Here is a 20,452-nt window from a genome sequence, read left to right as displayed (position 1 = left end):
AAATGGACCAATACTGTGTGACGTGGAGGAGGGGGGGGGGGCAACCAATCGGAACGAGAGATAGGAGTGTTATAGGCTATTGAGTATTCATGATTGATCAATCAGTCATTGTAATATTCATATGTGAATACATACTGAATTATAATTGGATGCATTTTACCGCCGTATCCTACTGTGCAGTGATTGGTTAAGACCACCCAGACGGTTAGGGCATCGTCAGTTGATCGTGGTTGGAGATAGGCGAACATGTAGTTGTAGCTAGTTAATAAAGAGTTATGTTAAGAAACATCCTGTAGTTCTGCGTTTTATTATTTGTACAAAGCGTACAAAACAAGACAGTCATCAAGCTGTAAATTCCCATACAGACCATTCATTATTTTGGGTAGTTTCAGTTTTTTCTGTTCGGCATAGAGAACTGTATCTCTCTCGCACACACACACGCACGCACTCTCATTCCAGTTGCCTACTGCAGGTATGAAAAATATTTGCGCGATCAGTTTTCGATATCGCCCATTTGCACTTCACGTCAATGATATCATGTCACCGTGTGGGACTGTGGGTCAATTAACCTTGTCGGATTGGGCGCCCTGATTCTAGTTTGTGAGCTAGGCAGGCTACTGCCTGGGAAGGTCTCCCACTCAGAAGTATGAGATGAGAGAAGGGGGGTGGGGGTAGGTTGACCTCAGGTCTCCCCACTGGAAGCCCGAGGTAGGGGGAGCGGGGGAATCTATCAAATAGCGCACCTCTAACTTTGTACAGTACAAATGCAATTAGTAAAATCAGTCACTCTAGGAAATCGCCCACGGAGCCATACAAGCTAGAACCTTCACTGGGCTGGACATAAGTAAAAGTGGCTGTGCCAACATTTTCCAGTAAAAATAGAGCACAAATCCCCCCCCCCCCCAACATATTTAAGTGAACATTTGTGCAATCACATTACATAATTGAACACACAACACAGGATAAATGTGACCAGGAAACACCACAAATTTCCCTTGACAAACGAGCCTGTTATTATTGCAAAGTAGTCAGCGCAAGTGCACAACAGCGCAACTACACAACCGCTTACAACATAATGAAATATACAACATGTCTATCACCTACATATTCAGAGAGAGAGAAGAGGAGGAGAGAAGAGAGAGTGTGAGAGATCTACAGCACAGGCACAACAGGTGGATTCAGGACCATGGTCAGCTCATTGGCCAGACACCAGCTCAGCACTGGATTGGAACATGCACTAATACCCTGACTACACCGCTCGCGAGCGTTGCAAAAAAAAAAAAATCAATGTTATTCAATTATTGCACCCACACTGCTCGCGCGCGTCAACAAGCGTCTGCGTTGCCAAGGGATAAAATAGAAGTTCTTTCTACTTCTGACGCAGATCGCGCTGCAAGTCCTGCCTCTCCCATCTCCTCATTGGTTCATAGAAGCAGGTACCCACTGCCATCTCCTCATTGGCTATACCCACATGGGTGATTGAAAGACGAACTGTGTTGCCGGCCTCGATGACTAGAAACGATTCGGTTGACCGTTTTATGTGTGGATTAATTGTCGGAGTAGAGGACCTTGTGCGTTTCAGGTAAAATAACAACTCAATGTTTATAACCCAGGACAAATTAGCTAGCAACAGCAAGCTAGCTAAATAGGACAAATTAGCTAGCAAGTGCAAGCTAGCTAAATAGGACAAATTAGCTAGCAAGTGCAAGCTAAGTAGCTAAATTGCCATAAATGTTTAATGCTTTTCGACCTGTCCCCAAATTAATGTAATTGGTTCAGAGTTTGTTTTCATATTTTAACCTGCGTGTCGTGATCGCGTTTGGTGTGGGGGGACAAAATGCATTTATGCACGATGGCGCACGCATACAGTTTATTGCACAAATAAACAAGGAAGAATAGAAAGGCCTAAAGGTGTTTTCATTCAGCCCAAAAGAGCACAATTTTTACCATTTGAAAACAGCCACACACAATACAATACAAAGCCTTTAGGATTATACCATGAACTGTATGGCTGGTATGAAATGAATAGCTCACTTTGAATAAGCAAACACTACAGTATAGTCACTCGGGCATTAAAACATGAAATCATTATACATAATTCATGTATGACTAGCTCACTTGAATCAGCAAACATAAACTTGGTCTACCAAGGCAGGCATGAAAACATGAAATCATCATACATGGCCTAATATCGGGTATGAATTGTCACAACCTGATCTGTTTCACCTGTGCTTGTCTCCACTCCCCTCCAGGTGTCGCCCATCTTCCCCATTATCCCCTGTGTATTTATACTTGTGTTTTCTGTCTGTCTGTGGCAGTTTGTCTTGTTTGTCAAGTCAACCAGCGTGTTTCTCTCAGCTCCTGCTTTTCCCCAGTCTCTCTTTTTTTCTCGCCCTCCTGGTTTTGTCCCTTGCCTGTTCTGCCTCTGAGCCTACCTGCCTGATCACTCTGCCTGCCCCTGACACTGAGCCCGCCTGCCTGACCACTCTGCCTGCCCCTGACCTTGAGCCTGCCTGCCGTCCTGTACCTTTGCCTCCTCTGGATTACTGACTCCTGACTGCTCTTGACCTGTCTTTTGCATGCCCCTGTTGGATTATTAAACTGTTGTTTATTCAACGTTGTCTGCATCTGTGTCACGTCCTGATCCTAGTAAAATGTAATTTTCTATAGTAGAGTAGGTCAGGGGGTGTTTTGGGTTGTTCTATGTTTTCTATTTCTATGTTGGGATTGTTTGGGTTGATCTCTAATTGGAGGCAGCTGATCCTCGTTGCCTCTGATTAGAGATCATATTTAAGTAGGGGTTTTTCTTCCTGGGTTTTGTGGGTAGTTGTTTTCTATTTTGTCTGTTGTACCTGACGGAACTGTTTGGTCGTTTTAAGTGTATTCATTAAAAAGGAAATATGAGCACTTCACACGCCGCGCCTTGGTCCCCTTTATACGACCCTCGTTACAGAACTACTCACTATGATTGGATCAAGCGGCGTGCCCGGGCTGAAATGGACACCTGGTCACATAGTGAGTGGACGGAGAGGAGAAATTGGACCTGGGGCCAGGTAATCGAGAGATACCGGAGCCTACCTGGGAAGAACGAGAGGCAGCCCCCCCCAAAAAACCATGGCACGAAGCCTGTAGGAATAATCTATGGCCCAGCACCTGTAGAGATAATCCATGGTAAGAAGCCTCCAGTGATGATCCTTGGCGCGGAACCTGTAGAGATGATCCATGGCATGGAGCCAGCAGCAACGGTCACTAGTCCGGAGCCTCCAGCAACGCTCCTCAGTCCGGAGCCTCCAGCGACGCTCCCCAGAACCTTCAGCGGCGGCCTGCAGCCCAGAACCTCCAGCAATGATCTATAGTCCGGTTCCTTCGACGATCCACGGTCAGGTGGTAATAAAGCAGAAGGATCAGCGGGTGACGCGGGGAGTACGCCCAGAACCGGAGCCGCCTCCTATGCTGGAGGTTATGTGGACTGCATTTGAGCCGCCATAGACTTTTGTCACCCTCCCTACCCTCCCTTTGTGTTTTGTGGTTGTTTTGATTTGTTGCATTCGGGGTCTGCACCTTGGGGGGGGGGGTACTGTCACGTCCTGATCCTAGTAAAATGTCATTTTCTATAGTAGAGTTGTCACGTCCTGACCAGTATAGGGGTTATTTGTAGGTTGGTCAGGACGTGGCAGAGGGTATTTGTTTTATGTGGTTCGGGGGTTATGTGTATTGTAGAGGGGTGTTTTATTTATGTTTTCTGGGTTTTGGTTTATGTTCTATGTTTTGTATTTCTAGGTTCATTCTAGTTCTTTGTATGTCTAGGTAATTGGGTGTTGGACTCTCAATTGGAGGCAGGTGTTTTTAGTTGCTTCTGATTGAGAGTCCTATATATAGGTTTTGTTTGTGTGTCACGGCTGTCTGTAAGAGGGAACCAAGGTGCAGCAGAGGATGTGCTCATCATTAGAATTTTAATTCAAATAAACAAGAGAACACTACAAAATGACCAAAACGACAGCAAACAGTCCTGTTAGGAAAATACTCAAACAGAAACAATTACCCACAAAACCCAAAGGAAAAACATGCTCCTTATGTGTGACTCCCAATCAGCAGCTGTGCCTGATTCGGGGTCTGCACCTTGGGGGGGGGGGTACTGTCACGTCTGTGCCTGATTGGGAGCCACACACGGCCCAAAACAAAGAAATACCAAAACATAGAAAAAGGAACATAGAACGCCCACCCAATGTAACACCCTGGCCTAACCAAAATAAAGAACAAAAAACCCCTCTCTATGGCCAGGGCGTTACAGTACCCCCCCCCCCCCAAAGGTGCGGACTCCGGCCGCAAAACCTGACTCTGAAGGGGAGGGTCCGGGTGGGCCTTCTTACGGCGGCGGCTCAGGTGCGAGACGTGGCCTCTGCTCCACCCTTGACGTCGCCCTCTTAGGTGGCGCACCTGGCCGCGCCGAAGGTCTGGTGGGCGATGCTGACTGCGCCCGGCTGGCGGGCGGCGATGGTTGCGCCCGGCTGGCGGGCGACCCTTGTTGCGCCCGGCTGGCGGCCGGCGATGGTTGCGCCCGGCTGGCGGGCGACCCTGGCTGCGCCCGGCTGGCGGGCGGCGATGGTTGCGCCCGGCTGGCGGGCGACCCTTGTTGCGCCCGGCTGGCGGCCGGCGATGGTTGCGCCCGGCTGGCGGGCAACCCTTGTTGCGCCCGGCTGGCGGCCGGCGATGGTTGCGCCCGGCTGGCGGCCGGCGATGGTTGCGCCCGGCTGGCGGGCGACCCTGGCTGCGCCCGGCTGGTGGGCGGCGATGGTTGCGCCCGGCTGGCGGGCGACCCTGGCTGCGCCCGGCTGGCGGGCGACCCTGGCTGCTCCGACGGCACTGACCCAGGATTCACCAGGCTGGGGAGACATGACAGAGGCCTGGCCCTAGGCGTAGGCACAGGACTCACCGGGCTGGCGGGCGTCCCTGGCCACTCTGGCAGTTCAGGACAGTTGAGACCCACTGGAGGCCTAGTCCTGGGAGGTGGCACAGGACGGACCAGGATGGGGAGACCCACTGGAGGCCTAGTCCTGGGAGGTGGCACAGGATGGACCAGGATGGGGAGACCCACTGGAGGCCTGGTCCGAGGAGGAGGCACAGGATAAACCGGGCTGTGGGGGAGCACTGGAGTTCTGGTACGGACACTCTTTACCCACACTCCAGGCTGAAAGCCCACTTTGGCCCGGCACAGGCGGAGAGCAGGCATTGGGCGAACTGGACCCTCCCAGCGCTCTGGAGACACAGTGCGCAACGCCGGCGCAGGATAACCTGGACCGAGGAGGCGCACTGGAGACCAGACGCGCTGAGCTGGCACCATCCGCCCTGGCTCGATGCCTGCACTCGCATGGCACTTGCGGGGGGCTGGTATGTAGCGCACCGGGCTTTGAACGCGCACTGGGGACACCGTGCGCTCCACAGCATAACACGGTGTCCTACCAGAACCACGCTGCTTCCGGTAAGCACGGGGAGTTGGCTTAGGTCTACCACCTGACTCTGCCAATCTCACCGTGTGCCCCCCCCCAAAAAAATTGTGGGGCTGCCTCCCGTGTCCGTTGAGCTCCCTTGCCTCGTACCAGCGCCTCTCAGCTCTCGCCGCCTCGATCTCCCACTGCGGGCGGCGATACTCCCCAGCTTGAGTCCATAGTCCTTTCCCATTCATGATTTCCTCCCAAGTCCATTACTCCAGATAGCTTTTCTCCTGGTGCCTCTCCTTGTGCTGCTCCTGCCTCTGCTGCTTGGTCCGTTGTTGGTGGGTAATTCTGTCACAGAATATGTCGTACTCTTCGGCGAATATGTCGTATTTAAGAGAGAAGGACCAAGGCGCAGCGGAAGTGTGGATACTCATGTTTTTAATGTTGAAAACAAAAGGAGTAGAGCATCCACTGAAAACCAATAAACAAAACAATGAACGGACTGACGGTGTGGCAGGCTATACCAAACGCAGCAGTGCTCACAACAATTCCCCACAACCCCAAAGACAAACACACACACCTATATAGGACTTCCAATCAAAGGCAACTATACACACCTGCCTTCAATTGGAAGTCCCAATCATCAACATTAAACAAACACAAACCACCTGCCACATCCTGACCTAGACTAAGCAATATGCCCTCTGCTGGTCAGGACGTGACAGTACCCCCCTCTCAAGGTGCAGACTCCGGGATGCACCTAAAAAAGAAAAACACAAGAAAATCCCCAATACCCCAACAAAACCAACAAACAATACCCCCTAAACAAAAAGGGAGGGAAGGGAGGGTGGCTGCCGTCACAGACGGCACTGTGCTACACCCTCCCTCCCCAACCCACCTATCCTGGAGGTGGCTCAGGTGCTGGCCGTTCCAGGCAGTCGGGGCAGTCCGGCCAGTCTGGCGGCTCGGGACAGTCGGGGCAGTCTGGCAGCTCGGGACAGTCGGGGCAGTCTGGCAGCTCGGGGCAGTCTGGCAGCTCGGGACGGTCTGGCAGTTCAGGGCAGTCTGGCCACGCCGGCAGTTCAGGGCAGTCTGGCCACGCCGGCAGTTCAGGGCAGTCTGGCCACGCCGGCAGTTCAGGGCAGTCTGGCCACTCCGGCAGTTCAGGGCAGTCTGGCCACTCCGGCAGTTCAGCGCAGTCTGGCCACTCCGGCAGTTCAGCGCAGTCTGGCCACTCCGGCAGTTCAGCGCAGTCTGGCCACTCCGGCAGTTCAGCGCAGTCTGGCCACTCCGGCAGTTCAGCGCAGTCTGACCTCTCTGGCGACTGTTGACTGGCGGGCAGCTCTGGCGACTGTTGACTGGCGGGCAGCTCTGACGACTGTTGACTGGCGGGCAGCTCTGACGACTGTTGACTGGCGGGCAGCTCTGATGACTGACTGGCGGGCAGCTCTGACGACTGTTGACTGGCGGGCAGCTCTGACGACTGTTGACTGGCGGGCAGCTCTGACGACTGTTGACTGGCGGGCAGCTCTGACGACTGTTGACTGGCGGGCAGCTCTGATGACGGTTGACTGGCGGGCAGCTCTGACGACTGTTGACTGGCGGGCAGCTCTGACGCCGTCAAACAGCCCTTGTGCCCCCCCCTAAAAAAATCTTGGGGGTGCCTCTCGGTCTCCCTTACCCGTCGTGTCTCCCAGTCCTCACCAGCCTTCTTCCGCTGCTTGGTCCTGTGTTGGTGGGGAATTCTGTCACAGAATATGTCGTACTCTTCGGCGAATATGTCGTATTTGAGAGAGAAGGACCAAGGCGCAGCGGAAGTGTGGATACTCATGTTTTTAATGTTGAAAACAAAAGGAGTAGAGCATCCACTGAAAACCAATAAACAAAACAATGAACGGACTGACGGTGTGGCAGGCTATACCAAACGCAGCAGTGCTCACAACAATTCCCCACAACCCCAAAGACAAACACACACACCTATATAGGACTTCCAATCAAAGGCAACTATACACACCTGCCTTCAATTGGAAGTCCCAATCATCAACATTAAACAAACACAAACCACCTGCCACATCCTGACCTAGACTAAGCAATATGCCCTCTGCTGGTCAGGACGTGACATTGTGGGTAGTTGTATTTCGCACTGCTGTGAGTATTAGCCTGTGAAACTGTCGTTCTTTGTTTTCTTGTTTTTTCTGTGTTCACATTTATTTAATAAATATAATGATGAACATGCAACCCGCTGCACCTTGGTCCTCTCTACCCAACGTCAACCGTTACAAGAGTAGGTCAGGGTGTGACAGGGGGTGTTTTGGGTTGTTCTATGTTTTCTATTTCTATGTTGGGATTGTTTGGGTTGATCTCTAATTGGAGGCAGCTGATCCTCGTTGCCTCTGATTAGAGATCATATTTAAGTAGGAGTTTTTCTTCCTGGGGTTTGTGGGTAGTTTTCCGTTTTGTCTGTGGTACCTGATGGAACTGTTTGGTTGTTTTCTGTTTTAAGTGTATTCATTAAAAAGGAAATATGAGCACTTCACACGCCGCGCCTTGGTCCCCTTTATACGACCCTCGTTACAATCTGGGTCTTACCTTCAAACCTGATATGAATACAGTAGCTCACTTTGAATCGAACACATATAGGCCTGGCCTACCAAGTCAGACATGAAAACATTAGGCTAAATCATAAATAAACAGTATTCAGATTGACCTTTCTTGTGTTTCATGTTTTACAACACAAGGCGTCGATGCCTAGGCTTGGAGTTGAAAATGGAGATTATGTAATCATACTGTAGTCCAAAGAGTCCTTTCAAAGGACAACAGGGCAGTCAGCATGCACGATACGGCCTGTAGTGGAGAAGAGTCTCTCAACACTTCATGAAGTCATAGGAAGGGTGATGATGTCCCTGAGTAGTCTATTGACGTTAGGGGAAAATGTCAGGGCTGCAGCTGTCCAAAATTTAAATAAGGGATTGTAATTCCTAACCTCCTCCCAATCCAGCATCCTCAACAGAGATATGATAGTGATCACATGGGGCCAGCAGCGATTATTTCAGTGCATAAGTCCTATACCCTGGCAGGCAGGCCACTGCTGCTCTCATTATTCCATACTGATCCTCCTGGATCCGGGTGTGCAGCTCAGTCAGATGATTTACAATTTGTTGATCATATTTCCATATGCATTTATAAAAATCCCCATCCTTGGCTTTTTGAAAAGTTTACATAACTTATGACTAGCTAGCTCTAGAATTGCAGGGGGGGTGGTACCATATGTTTGCTCTGTTGAGTGGTGACATTTTGTTTCAGCTTTTTGTGCCAGTTTGGGATGGAAGGAAACAGGAGCCTCAAGTGAGAGATATAGTTGTCTTGAACTTTTTTCATAGGCTTTTAGAATGACAGTGTACAGTCGTGGTCAAAAGTTTTGAGAATGACACAAATATTAATTTTCACAAAGTCTGCTGCCTCAGTTTGTATGATGGCAATTAGCATATACTCCAGAATGTTATGAAGAGTGATCAGATGAATTGCAATTATTTGCAAAGTCCCTCTTTGCCATGCAAATGAACTGAATCCCACTGCATTTCAGCCCTGCCACAAAAGGACCAGTTGACATCCTGTCAGTGATTCTCTCGTTAACACAGGTGTGAGTGTTGATGAGGACAAGGCTGGAGATCACTCTGTCATGCTGATTGAGTTTGAATAACAGACTGGAAGCTTCAAAAGGAGGGTGGTGCTTGGAATCATTGTTCTTCCTCTGTCAACCATGGTTACCTGCAAGGAAACACGTGCCGTCATCATTGCTTTTCACAAAAAGGGCTTCACAGGCACGGATATTGCTGCCAGTAAGATTGCACCTAAATCAACCATTTATCGGATCATCAAGAACTTCAAGAGAGCGGTTCAATTGTTGTGAAGAAGACTTCAGGGCGCCCAAGAAAGTCCAGCAAGTGCCAGGACCGTCTCCTAAAGTTGATTCAGCTGCGTGATCGGGGCACCACCAGTACAAAGCTTGCTCAGGAATGGCAACAGGCAGGTGTGAGTGCATTTGCATGCACAGTGAGGTGAAGACTTTTGGAGGATGGCCTGGTGTCAAGAAGGGCAGCAAAGAAGCCACTTCTCTCCAGGAAAAGAAGCCACTTCTCTCCAGGAAAAACATCAGGGACAGACTGATATTCTGCAAAAGGTACAGGGATTGGACTGCTGAGGACTGGGGTAAAGTCATTTTCTTTGATGAATCCCCTTTCCAATTGTTTGGGGCATCCGGAAAAATCTTGTCCGGAGAAGACAAGGTGAGCGCTACCATCAGTCCTGTGTCATGCCAACAGTAAAGCATCCTGAGACCATTCATGTGTGGGGTTGCTTCTCAGCCAAGGGAGTGGGCTCAATCACAATTTTGCCTAAGAACACAGCCATGAATAAAGAATGGTACCAACACATCCTCTGAGAGCAACTTCTCCCAACCATCCAGGAACAGTTTGGTGATGAACAATGCCTTTTCCAGCATCATGGAGAACCTTGCCATAAGGCAAAAGTGATAACTAAGTGGCTCCGGGAACAAAACATCAATATTTTGGGTCCATGGCCAGGAAACTCCCCAGACCTTAATCCCATTGAGAACTTGTGGTCAATCCTCAAGAGGCGGGTGGACAAACAAAACCCCACAAATTCTGACAAACTCCAAGCATTGATTATGCAAGAATGGGCTGCCATCAGTCAGGATGTGGCCCAGTAGTTAATTGACAGCATGCCAGGGCGGATTGCAGCGGTCTTGAAAAAGAAGGGTCAGCACTTCAAATATTGACTCTTTGCATCAACTTCATGTAATTGTTAATAAAAGCCTTTGACACTTATGAAATGCTTGTAATTATACTTCAGTATTCCATAGTAACATCTGACAAAAATATCTAAAGACACTGAAGCAGCAGACTTTGTGGAAATTAATATTTGTGTCATTCTCAAAACTTTTGGCCATGACTGTACCTCATTGTTTTCATTAGACTCAAATTCAAAGTTTTTTAAAAACAATTTGACCATTGTCCGCAACTATAAATGGCCTTCACAAAGGAGACAAAATAAACCACCACTTACAGTGACGTCTTTACGCTTTAGAGACATCATCATCAGTCACCTGGCTGTAACTTTTACCTAGTTGTGACAATTATTTAACTTTATAGGCTTACCCCTCATTCAAATCAGGAACTGTATCAACAAGCCAACACGATGGACAGGATTACAGTATATGTCACCTGGTGGACAAAGTAAAGAACATCTGTTGACTCATGTTGGATCATGTGAGAAACACTTCAGTAATATTTACAGTAAATCAGTGAATAACACAGATTACGACACATGAACAGGTTAAACAGGGATGTTGATGAGGAGCTTGTATGCGGTCTCTTGGAGGTTGAAATCTCCTCCTCCAAACTGAAATAGTTGTCATCAGATTTCATGAGTCACAACATGGACCTTAACCAGAACCACAGAGACTGAAATGTACCTTTTAGGAACAGAACATTGTGTGTAGGTGTGTGTGTGTGTGTGCGCACAGACGTTCATATGCTTTGTTTGTGTTCAACTGTTTGTAATTTTGTAGCAATGTTCGGAGAGGAAGGACAGAGAACCTCTTCTGTTTTTCCTCTGGGTTAGAGGTATTTCAAACATGTCCATGAAACAAGTCACAGAGCTAGAAAATCACGAGGGAGAAAGTCTGTACATAGTTCAATGTCAGAATGTTGTGAACTGGCAGGGAAAACATACTGTGTTGGGGAGTAGTGTTCAATTAGTTCAACTAGTTCAAACTACATTTTGCAGTAGCTTGGTGGTAGTTGAACTTAATTCAAATATTGGTAGTGTTATTGACTGTTTTTTTACCATGTGTTGGTGTAGCAACTGTAACTACTGGAACTACACACTACTTATTTTGCAAAAGTAAAATTAAATATGGGTGCAGTAGGCAAGAATTTCCTTTGTTTTTCGACATCCGATCTGTCTAATTCTCAGTTGAAACATAGTTTTGTGTAAAATACACTCAATTAAACATTCTGACTCCAGAGTGATATTGTCACAGTTGACTTGGACTGGTGTAAGGCGGAATCAGATGCAGGAGACAGGTGCTGGAGTTGAGTGTCCTTTTAATAATTTGACACACAAAACAAAACCGCGAGGCACAGGGCGCTACAGACAGACTGCCTGGGAAAAACACATTCCCAATATTGCGAACAAACAATATATATAAGCGGCACAAAAAGGCACGGGGCGCAGCCCGGTAAATCCTTTCTTCCTTAAACTGTCAGAAACAAACCCGTAATAAAACACGGACCACCGTCCTGAGTGGACAATCAACAATCCCGCACAAAATCCCAACTGAAAACACACCTTAAATAAGTCCCCACTAATGACATACACAAACAGGTGCGGAACAGACAGACAAAACTAAACGACAGAAACAACGATCGGTGGCAGCTAATAGGCCGGCGACGACGACCGCCGAGCGCCGCCCGACCGAGGAGGGGCGCCACTTTCGTTGGATCCTGTGACAGATATGCTCTTGTAATTTGTCATCTATGACATTTAGATATGATCATTTTTCACAAAGTAGTTTGGATGTAAATATAAAAATATATTTTTGTTAAGGGTGGCTTAACTTCTTCCAGTGTGAAGTAATTGTTTGCTCAACACTACTAATGATTGACACAAACAATGAAATACAAGAACAGTTTCTCTCATACAGACAGAACATGATAAATGCCTTGCTTGTCAAACCAATCTTTGTCTTGGAATGAAAGCTCTCCCTGACATCTCGCTCTTCCCCACGATAATCATCAATAGAAATAAATGATATTCAAAGGGAATATTGTGCAAGTGAAATGTTGGTATGTTTAGACGAGTGGCAGACAGACAGGGCCTGATAATCTGATCTGAGTCCTTGAGTTAGCCTTATCTCAAGGCCTGGCAGCTGACTGGGGGGTATAGAAGGTCACAGCCGGAGTAGGGCTGGTTGAACACACACACACACACACACACACACACACACACACACACACACACACATGGGGGCACACACGGGGGGGCACACACAGGCATACGGGCACCCACACGTTTGTGAGATAGTGACCCAAGAAGTAAATTGTTGGGTGGAATAATACCCATGACAGTTTCCTATCCCTGCCATGCCCTTGAGAATTTTATCACACCCATGAAACACCAGTCAGCAACAGAAGCTTGTGGGAGGGAAAAGTGACAGCAATGTGCACCATAATAAAAGATATCAACCCAAACACAAATACAGTATAAGTGCAAAATATTATTATATATATATTTTTATTTAAACATGTCACGCTCTAACCTAGGAGAGCTCTGTTTTCTCTGTTTAGCTAGGCCAGGGTCTGATAGGTGGGTGGGCATTCTATGTTTTTGTGTTCTATGTTTTGGCCGGGTATGGTTTCCAATCAGAGGCAGCTGTCATTCGTTGTCTCTGATTGGAAGCCATACTTAGGCAGCCTGTTTTTCCCTGTGTTTTCGTGGGATCTTGTTTTTGTGCAGCTGTGTTTGAGCAGCCCCAGAATGTCACGTTTGTTTCAGTTTTCACCTGTTTATTGTTTTTGTTCAAGTTCACAAATACAATATGTGGAACTACCGGCACGCTGCGCCTTGGCTAATTTATGACGGGGAATACGAAGACAGCACTCGTGACAAAACATCTAATCATGGATTCAGAGGTAAAAAAACAAAAAAACGAATGAAGAGTTTAATTCCAAAATGCTATATATCCATTTTCAGAAATGGTAAATTATGGTAAATTAGCTTTTATTGTTTAAAGAAATTATAACATAGATTGGTGTGATTTTTTTCGCTATCTAATCATGTCATGGGGTGGTTCAATGACAGACATGAATTTGTTTAAAATCTATCTAATAATTTCATTTCAGAGAGCAGGGATTCTTGAAAGTCGGGACAATCCTTGTCCGGCAGGGAAATTTCATTTTTATAGTTGAAAAAGGGAATTTTGTTTCAATATTTGATCTTAAAAATTACATTTAGTGGAATTCTATTGTTGAAAATATGTGTTTATGTAATTTTCCAAACATTTTAAATTGTATTCATTTCCATGTCGACTCTCTGGCTGGAAATGCCCTTGTCTGGTGCAAAGGATCACAATTTCAAACTCCACCAAAAAGTTTTAAAATTCTAATAAATGGCAAAAATATATATTCACTGAAAGTATCACATGTAGTTTCTTGCAATAGCCATCTCTGACTTTAAGGAATATTTCTCTAAAAACTGTGATTCCTACAAAACGTGTCCAGAGTTTTGATCAACTCTGTCAGATTTATGAATCAGAATTTAACAGAGTCAGTTATACCATGATATTCCCTTCTTCATCTCCTGATTAACTGTAGTGTGACAAGACCACCCATGATCTGAAAAGTTCTCTAGTTTTGATAGATTTAAACAAACAATATTGATATCACCATGGTCACAACCATAACCTGTCAACTCCATCTCCATTACATATTAAGATAGAATATGAATTTTGGTAGAAATACGTAGGCTTTAGAGTCATAAAGGAACTGAGAAAAAAACAAATTGGTATTTTGTATAACACTTGAATGAAGAAAAGAAGCTATAACTCCTTAAAACGTCAATTCTGTCAGATGTTTGTCTAACATCAACTCTGTCTGAGTGCTGAAATGGTAGAATGGTTATATTTTGTTGTGGGTTGTTAAATAAATGATTTACTATATTTTACAAATGTTTGTATTCAACTTATATTTTTAAAGACAAGAGTATGTCTGTTTTGAGTTTCTGTTGTCAACTCTGTCATTGATTGCTAACCCCCTTAATACAGATTTTTTGGTAAATATTCTGAAGAAATATGTTCATTGTCCTGCAATATATGTCAACTATTGAAGTACAGTACTTTCTGTGCTAGACATCCTTTATAATTCTTGTTTTATGTTCTGAATTTAGAAAAACGTGCCAAAATGCTAACAAAATTAGCCTTGGAACATTATACAGTAGTATAAAACAAAACAAAAATAGATTTGGAGATTTGTATTACATATTTGAATAATCTAATGTTAGAATGAAACAATCAAGGCCCTTAAATGCTTGTTGGACAATAAATATACAAACAAAATGCCTTTTATGTTGTCTGACTAAGTTGAGATAAATCCAGTTAGGTGAATTTTATGAAAAAGGTTTTAGTGAGGAGGTTGTTCCTTTATATTGTGTGATAGCTGATACTTTGGTTTATAAACAGTTATATTTCAAATGTTGTTAATATTAAGAAAAATACTTGTAAAAGAAAAATTGGGATTGCCTCGTCTTTCAAGAATCCCTGAGAGACAAATTCACCTCACTCTCAGATAAATGAGTAGTACTGCTAGGCTTTACACAGTCAAATGTAACAATAACTACATTTTTAATAAAGAACTGTATGAATGATGCATTTGTGACATCAATATTTAAAAAAAATCTTTTAAAAAGCATTCAAGACAATAATATGAGATCTACATATTTTAATAATTTAGCAGATGCTCTTATCCAGAGCGACTTACAGTAAAAGTGCATTCATCTTTAGATAGCTAGATGAGACAACCACACATCACAGTCAAATATACAGGATACAATCATTTAATTCCATGCTAAACAATGGAAATATCGAGTTTTGAAAAGAAAAAAAAACATTTTCATTCACATACACTAAAATCTAAGAACAGTAATATCTTACACACACATGAAGGTACCCATTAGCAATCATTTCTGATGAAAAACATTGGTGGATATAGAGTTTTAGAAATTAACTCTTCAAATGTATAAAAACTTGTGACATAATAGCAAAGCCTCCACCTTGAAATTGGTTGTTGAACATTGTGTGTAAAGAAGACGATTTTGGCCAACTATGTTGTAATGCTGAAATTATGTGCTTGTGTGTGGCTCCAATGCAAATCATGTGTATAACCTATATACAGCCTATGTATAGTCAAAAGTTTGGACACACCTACTCATTCAAGGGTTTCTTTATTTTTACTATTTTCTACATTGTAGAATAATAGTGAAGACATCAAAACTATGAAATAACACATATGGAATCATGTAGTATCCCAAAAAAGTGTTAAACAAATCTAAATATATTTGAGATTCTTCAAAGTAGCCACCCTTTGCCTTGATGACAGCTTTGCACGCTCTTGGCATTCTCTCAACCAGCTTCATGGGGTAGTCACCTGGAATGCACTTCAATTAACAGGTGTGCCTTGTTAAAGGTTCATTTGTGGAATTTCTTTCCTTCTTATTGCGTTTGAGCCAATCAGTTGTGTTGTGACAAGGTAAGGGTGGTATACAGAAAATAGCCATATTTGGTAAAAGACCAAGTCCATATTATGGCAAGAACAGCTCAAATAAGCAAAGAGAAAACAATTCATCATTACTTTAAGATATGAATGTCAGTCAATGGGGAAAATTTCAAGAACTTTGAAAGTTTCTTCAAGTGCAGTCGCAAAAACTGTCAAGCGCTATAAGGAAACTGGCTCTCATGAGGACCGCCACAGGAAAGGAAGATCCAGTTACCTCTGCTGCAGATGATAAGTTCATTAGAGTTACCAGCCTCAAAAATTGCAGCCCAAATAAATGCTTCACAGAGTTCAAGTAACAGACACATCTCAACATCAACTGTTCAGAGGAGACTGCGTGAATCAGGCCTCCGTGGTCGAATTCCTGCAAAGAAACCACTGCTAAAGGACATCAATAATAAGAAGAGACTTGCTTGGGCCAAGAAACACGAGCAATGGACATTCGACTGGTGGAAATCTGTCCTTTGGTCTAATGAGTCCAAATTTGCAATTTTTGGTTCCAACCTCCGTGTCTTTGTGAGACACAGAGTAGGTGAACGGATGATCTCCGCATGTGTGGTTCCCACCGTGAAGCATGGAGGAGGAGGTGTGATGGTGTGTGGGTGCTTTACTGGTGACACTGTCTGTGATTTATTTAGAATTCAAGGCACACTTAACCAGCATGGCTACCACAGCATTCTGCAATGATACGCTATCCCATCTGGTTTGCGCTTAGTGGGACTATCATTTATTTTTCAACAGAACTATGACCCAAAACACACCTCCAGGCTGTGTAAGGGCTATTTGACCAAGTTGAATGATGGAGTGCTGCATCAAATGACCTGGCCTCCACAATCACCCGATCTCAACACAATTGACATGGTTTGGGATGAGTTGGACTGCAGAGAGAAGGAAAAGCAGCCAACAAGTGCTCAGCATATGTGGGAACTCCTTCAAGACTGTTGGAAAAACATTCCTCATGAAGCTGGTTGAGAGAGTGTGCAAAGCTGTCATCAAGGCAAAGGGTGGCTACTTTGAAGAATCTTAAATATAAAATATATTTTGATTTGTTTAAGACCTTTTTGGTTACTACATGATTCCATATGTGTTATTTCATAGTTTTGATGTCTTCACTATAATTATACAATGTAGAAAATAGTCAAAATAAAGAAAAACCCTGGAATGAGTAGGTGTTCTAAAAATTTTGACTGGTACTGTATGTATAAAGTAAAGGGTTATATTATATTCTATAGTTTGATGGCTATTTTTGTTCCCCTTTCCCATTGGTTGAGAAGATGATCTTGCTCATATTTCTGATGTACTGGGACCCGTCCAGTGCTGAGATCTTAGGGCTGCTGAGCGGAATGAGGGCATTGTTGGTGTAGTATCTGAATGCAGGGTTCGATGACTGGATGGCATCCAGAAATACCTGTATCGAGAGGGGTCCAGCAATTAAATCTACTCATCACTACTACTTACACTTCCATAGAAAATCTATAAATATCTAGTATCATATACATACATATGTACATGCAGTATGCTCTGGAGACAGGGAGGAGCACCTTTATCAGATCAGCTATATAACTAATAGATGTCAAGTAAGCAGTACCTTCACAATATCTTCTGTGTCCTGAGCTGCGTTCTGGAACACCATCCCACAGTGTTGCAGGTACGTGTCATAGAGGCTGCGTGTGTGGGCGTCGACCTGCTGCAGCGAAGAGTCCCCTGGCTCTGCCCTCTGCAGGTTGTCCAGGAAATCCGTGTTCACAGGGCCGCACTCAATAAGACTCACACTGCACGATGGTGGATGGAGTCAATCAGTACCAACACAGATACAGTGCACATCCAAAATGAAACACTGACAAAGGGATACATGAGCTTATGACTGTCTGGACTCACTAGATGTTGAAGTGCTGCAGGAGAATGGCCAGACTCTCACAGGCGCCCTCTACTGCAAACTTACTGGCACAGTACACCTCATTAAAGGGGAGTCCTACAATGCAATAACACACAGAGATATGTGATTATCATGGCAATAAATACTAAACAAACCCCCAAATCTGACCTGAGAGCAGTGTCTAAGGGTAATTTCTTCCCATTCCCCCACCTGTCACTCCAGCCCTGCTCTCTTTCTCTTACCCTGTAGCCCACCGATGCTGCCAGTGACCAGGATGCGTCCATGGCCCTGGGCCTTCATCCCTGGTAGGAAGGCCTGGATGGTGCTGATGGTGCCCAGGAGGTTGACCTCCAGGATCTGCCTCATGGTGGCCAGGGACTGGGCTTCCAGCGGCCCCATCAACCCCACACCAGCATTACACACTGCCAACATGAATACCACAGACAAACAGAAAGCCAGAGCACGTCATCCTGTATGCTGTACACATGTAAAGAAATTGTCGTTGATGTAAAAATATGAAGGACATCTGTTCTTCTGTTTCGCACACACAACCACACACAACCACACACGATATAACACTATTGCTGTAAGTCATGACTCTGGTCATACCCAGAATGTTCACCCTCTTCTCCCTGACCCTGTCCCTGGCATCCAGAATGGACCGCTGGTCAGTGATGTCCATCTGGAGGATGTCCAGGGTGTCCTTGTGCAGGCCCTTCACACAGTCCAGCAGACGCTCCTTCTTGGCAAGATTCCTCATGGTGGCATAGACTAAACAGAGTTGATATCAGTGGTCAAGGACATCAGAGATTTACCATTAAACATGCACGAAACAAAACGGATGAAATACAGAGCTTGACATTGACATTATATTGTCACCATAGTTTCCAAAACTAGAATTTTCTGTAGTTACATTGTGATGCAGATAAACCAACCAAAACCTGTTTTCTAATATGTAGGTGCCATGTAGTAAACAGGTATAATACCCAGAGACAGCTTACTGCTTCTAAGCCCTCACACAACCAACACGTCACGTATTGTGCCCATACTGTTTATTGCATGATCTTATGGCACTGAATAAAATAAACGCTTTCTGTACAGTGACGTCCTTGCAAGTCAGTCACTGCTTACCTTTGTACATTTTCGCTGGATCCGAGGCCAGCCGGACGGCCAGACTGAGGCCTATCCCCGAGGAGCATCCTGTGATCAGCACCACTGTCTGCTCCATTGGGCTGCTGGTCTACACGTCCTCTGGGTCTGCTAGCTAACGGAGAGATGAGGTCTGAGGGAAGGAGACCAGGAGATACACGGAGCAGCTCTGTAGGGCTTGATGAGGGGTGTGAGGTGAGATGGTATGGGAAGAGATCCAGTTTGTGTTGTTTGCTGATGCTCAAAGTCATGTCTTCACTGTCATCCCTATCACAAGGTCCCTAGAATGTAAACAAGGTCCCTAGAATGTAAACATGCTCTCATTTCCCAGCCCAGGATGAAGTTTTGCTAGGCCAGGTGTTCCCACGAGGTCTGCCTGTGGCCATCAACTCATGACCCGAGCCCTTTCACTCCCTATTTGGTTCAAAACATTCTCTAAGACCTAAACCTCACCTGGAGCTGTGGAGCATTGAGCAAGTTGAGGAAGCTAAACTCCTAGGTATAACACCGGATGGTCACTTATCATGATCAAGTCGTACTGACAAAGTTGTTGTGAAGATGGGGAGGGTTATGTCTGTTACTGTCCGGTAATATGGTCAAGTGCAGCAAAGAAAGACCTAGTAAAGCTGCAGCTGGGTCCCAACAGAACAGCAGAACTGCACATACAGAACTAACATGAACAACATGCATTCCAGTCTTTCCTGGTTGAGGGTTGACGAGAGATGAACTGCTTCTCTTCTAGTTTTTATGAGAAATAGTACTGTGATGAAAATTCCTGATTGTCTGCATAATCAAATAACGTTCAGCTCAGACACCCATACATACCCCACAAGACATAACACCAGGGGTCTCTTCACAGTCCCCAAGTCCAAAATGAATTCACGGCAACGCACATTATTATACAGCACCATGATCGCATGGAACTCCCTTCCATCTCCAATTACTCACGCAAACAACAAAATTACCTTTAAAAAACGGATTAAACAACATCTCATGGAACGGCAGGGACTGTGAGTGGACAGACACACGCACGCGCACACACAGACACACGTTCTTTTTTAGTTGTATTGTTTGTATTCTTCTTGTTGTTATATGGTGTGTGTATATAGTTGTATTTAAAATGTGTGTGACTGTCCTTGTCCAGCAGTCTATCAGTGTTTTGTTACTTGTCATGTTCTGTGTCTTTTTGTGGACCCCGGGAAGAGTAGCTGCTGTTTCTGCTAAAGCTAATGGGGATCCAAACAAACAAATAAATATGACCCACTGATAGAGATTGGAGCTTTTATTTTGTCCTCAGTGTCAGCCAAACTATCACATCATTTGAAAAAAAAACCTGCCAAACCTGAGGAAAATGATCTGGAACAATAAAGATCCCTACAGCAGTTAGTTACTTTAACCAGGAGATGGAAGCACTGTCATTATCAATGTGTGCAGCACAGGAGCACTAGCCAGTGGGCCCTCTGGTCAGTATCTGGTCACACTCAAACCCACACTGGCCACACATTCTCCTAGAATACACAGTGGACCACTAACACTCCACCTAAAACAATAATGTTGAGAACAGCCAGTGAAGAACACAAAAGGATCTTGGATAAAAGGAAGAATAGAGACATTTGGAGTATAATTAGTCTCTCGTTGGCTAT

At 45.1% G+C, this 20,452-nt stretch overlaps 1 protein-coding gene across 1 annotated transcript; it reads right to left on the bottom strand.

Annotated features, from left to right (window-relative positions):
• Positions 1-16,953: 16,953 nt before the first annotated feature.
• LOC115203489 (estradiol 17-beta-dehydrogenase 1) lies at positions 16,954-18,964 on the bottom strand. The gene is made up of 6 exons (XM_029768236.1): positions 18,792-18,964; positions 18,270-18,431; positions 17,903-18,082; positions 17,663-17,756; positions 17,373-17,556; positions 16,954-17,192 (listed from the first exon to the last, which is right to left on the bottom strand). Exons 1-6 carry the CDS (start codon positions 18,886-18,888, stop codon positions 17,025-17,027), a joined length of 885 nt encoding a protein of 294 aa, XP_029624096.1. The 5' UTR covers positions 18,889-18,964; the 3' UTR covers positions 16,954-17,024.
• Between the last annotated feature and the right edge of the window lie 1,488 nt (positions 18,965-20,452).

The sequence above is a fragment of the Salmo trutta genome, chromosome 1 (assembly GCF_901001165.1).
Source record: "Salmo trutta chromosome 1, fSalTru1.1, whole genome shotgun sequence".
Classification (NCBI taxonomy): Eukaryota; Metazoa; Chordata; class Actinopteri; order Salmoniformes; family Salmonidae; genus Salmo; species Salmo trutta.
Note: the sequence above shows the minus strand (reverse complement) of the source record. Positions and strands in the feature narration are given on the sequence as shown.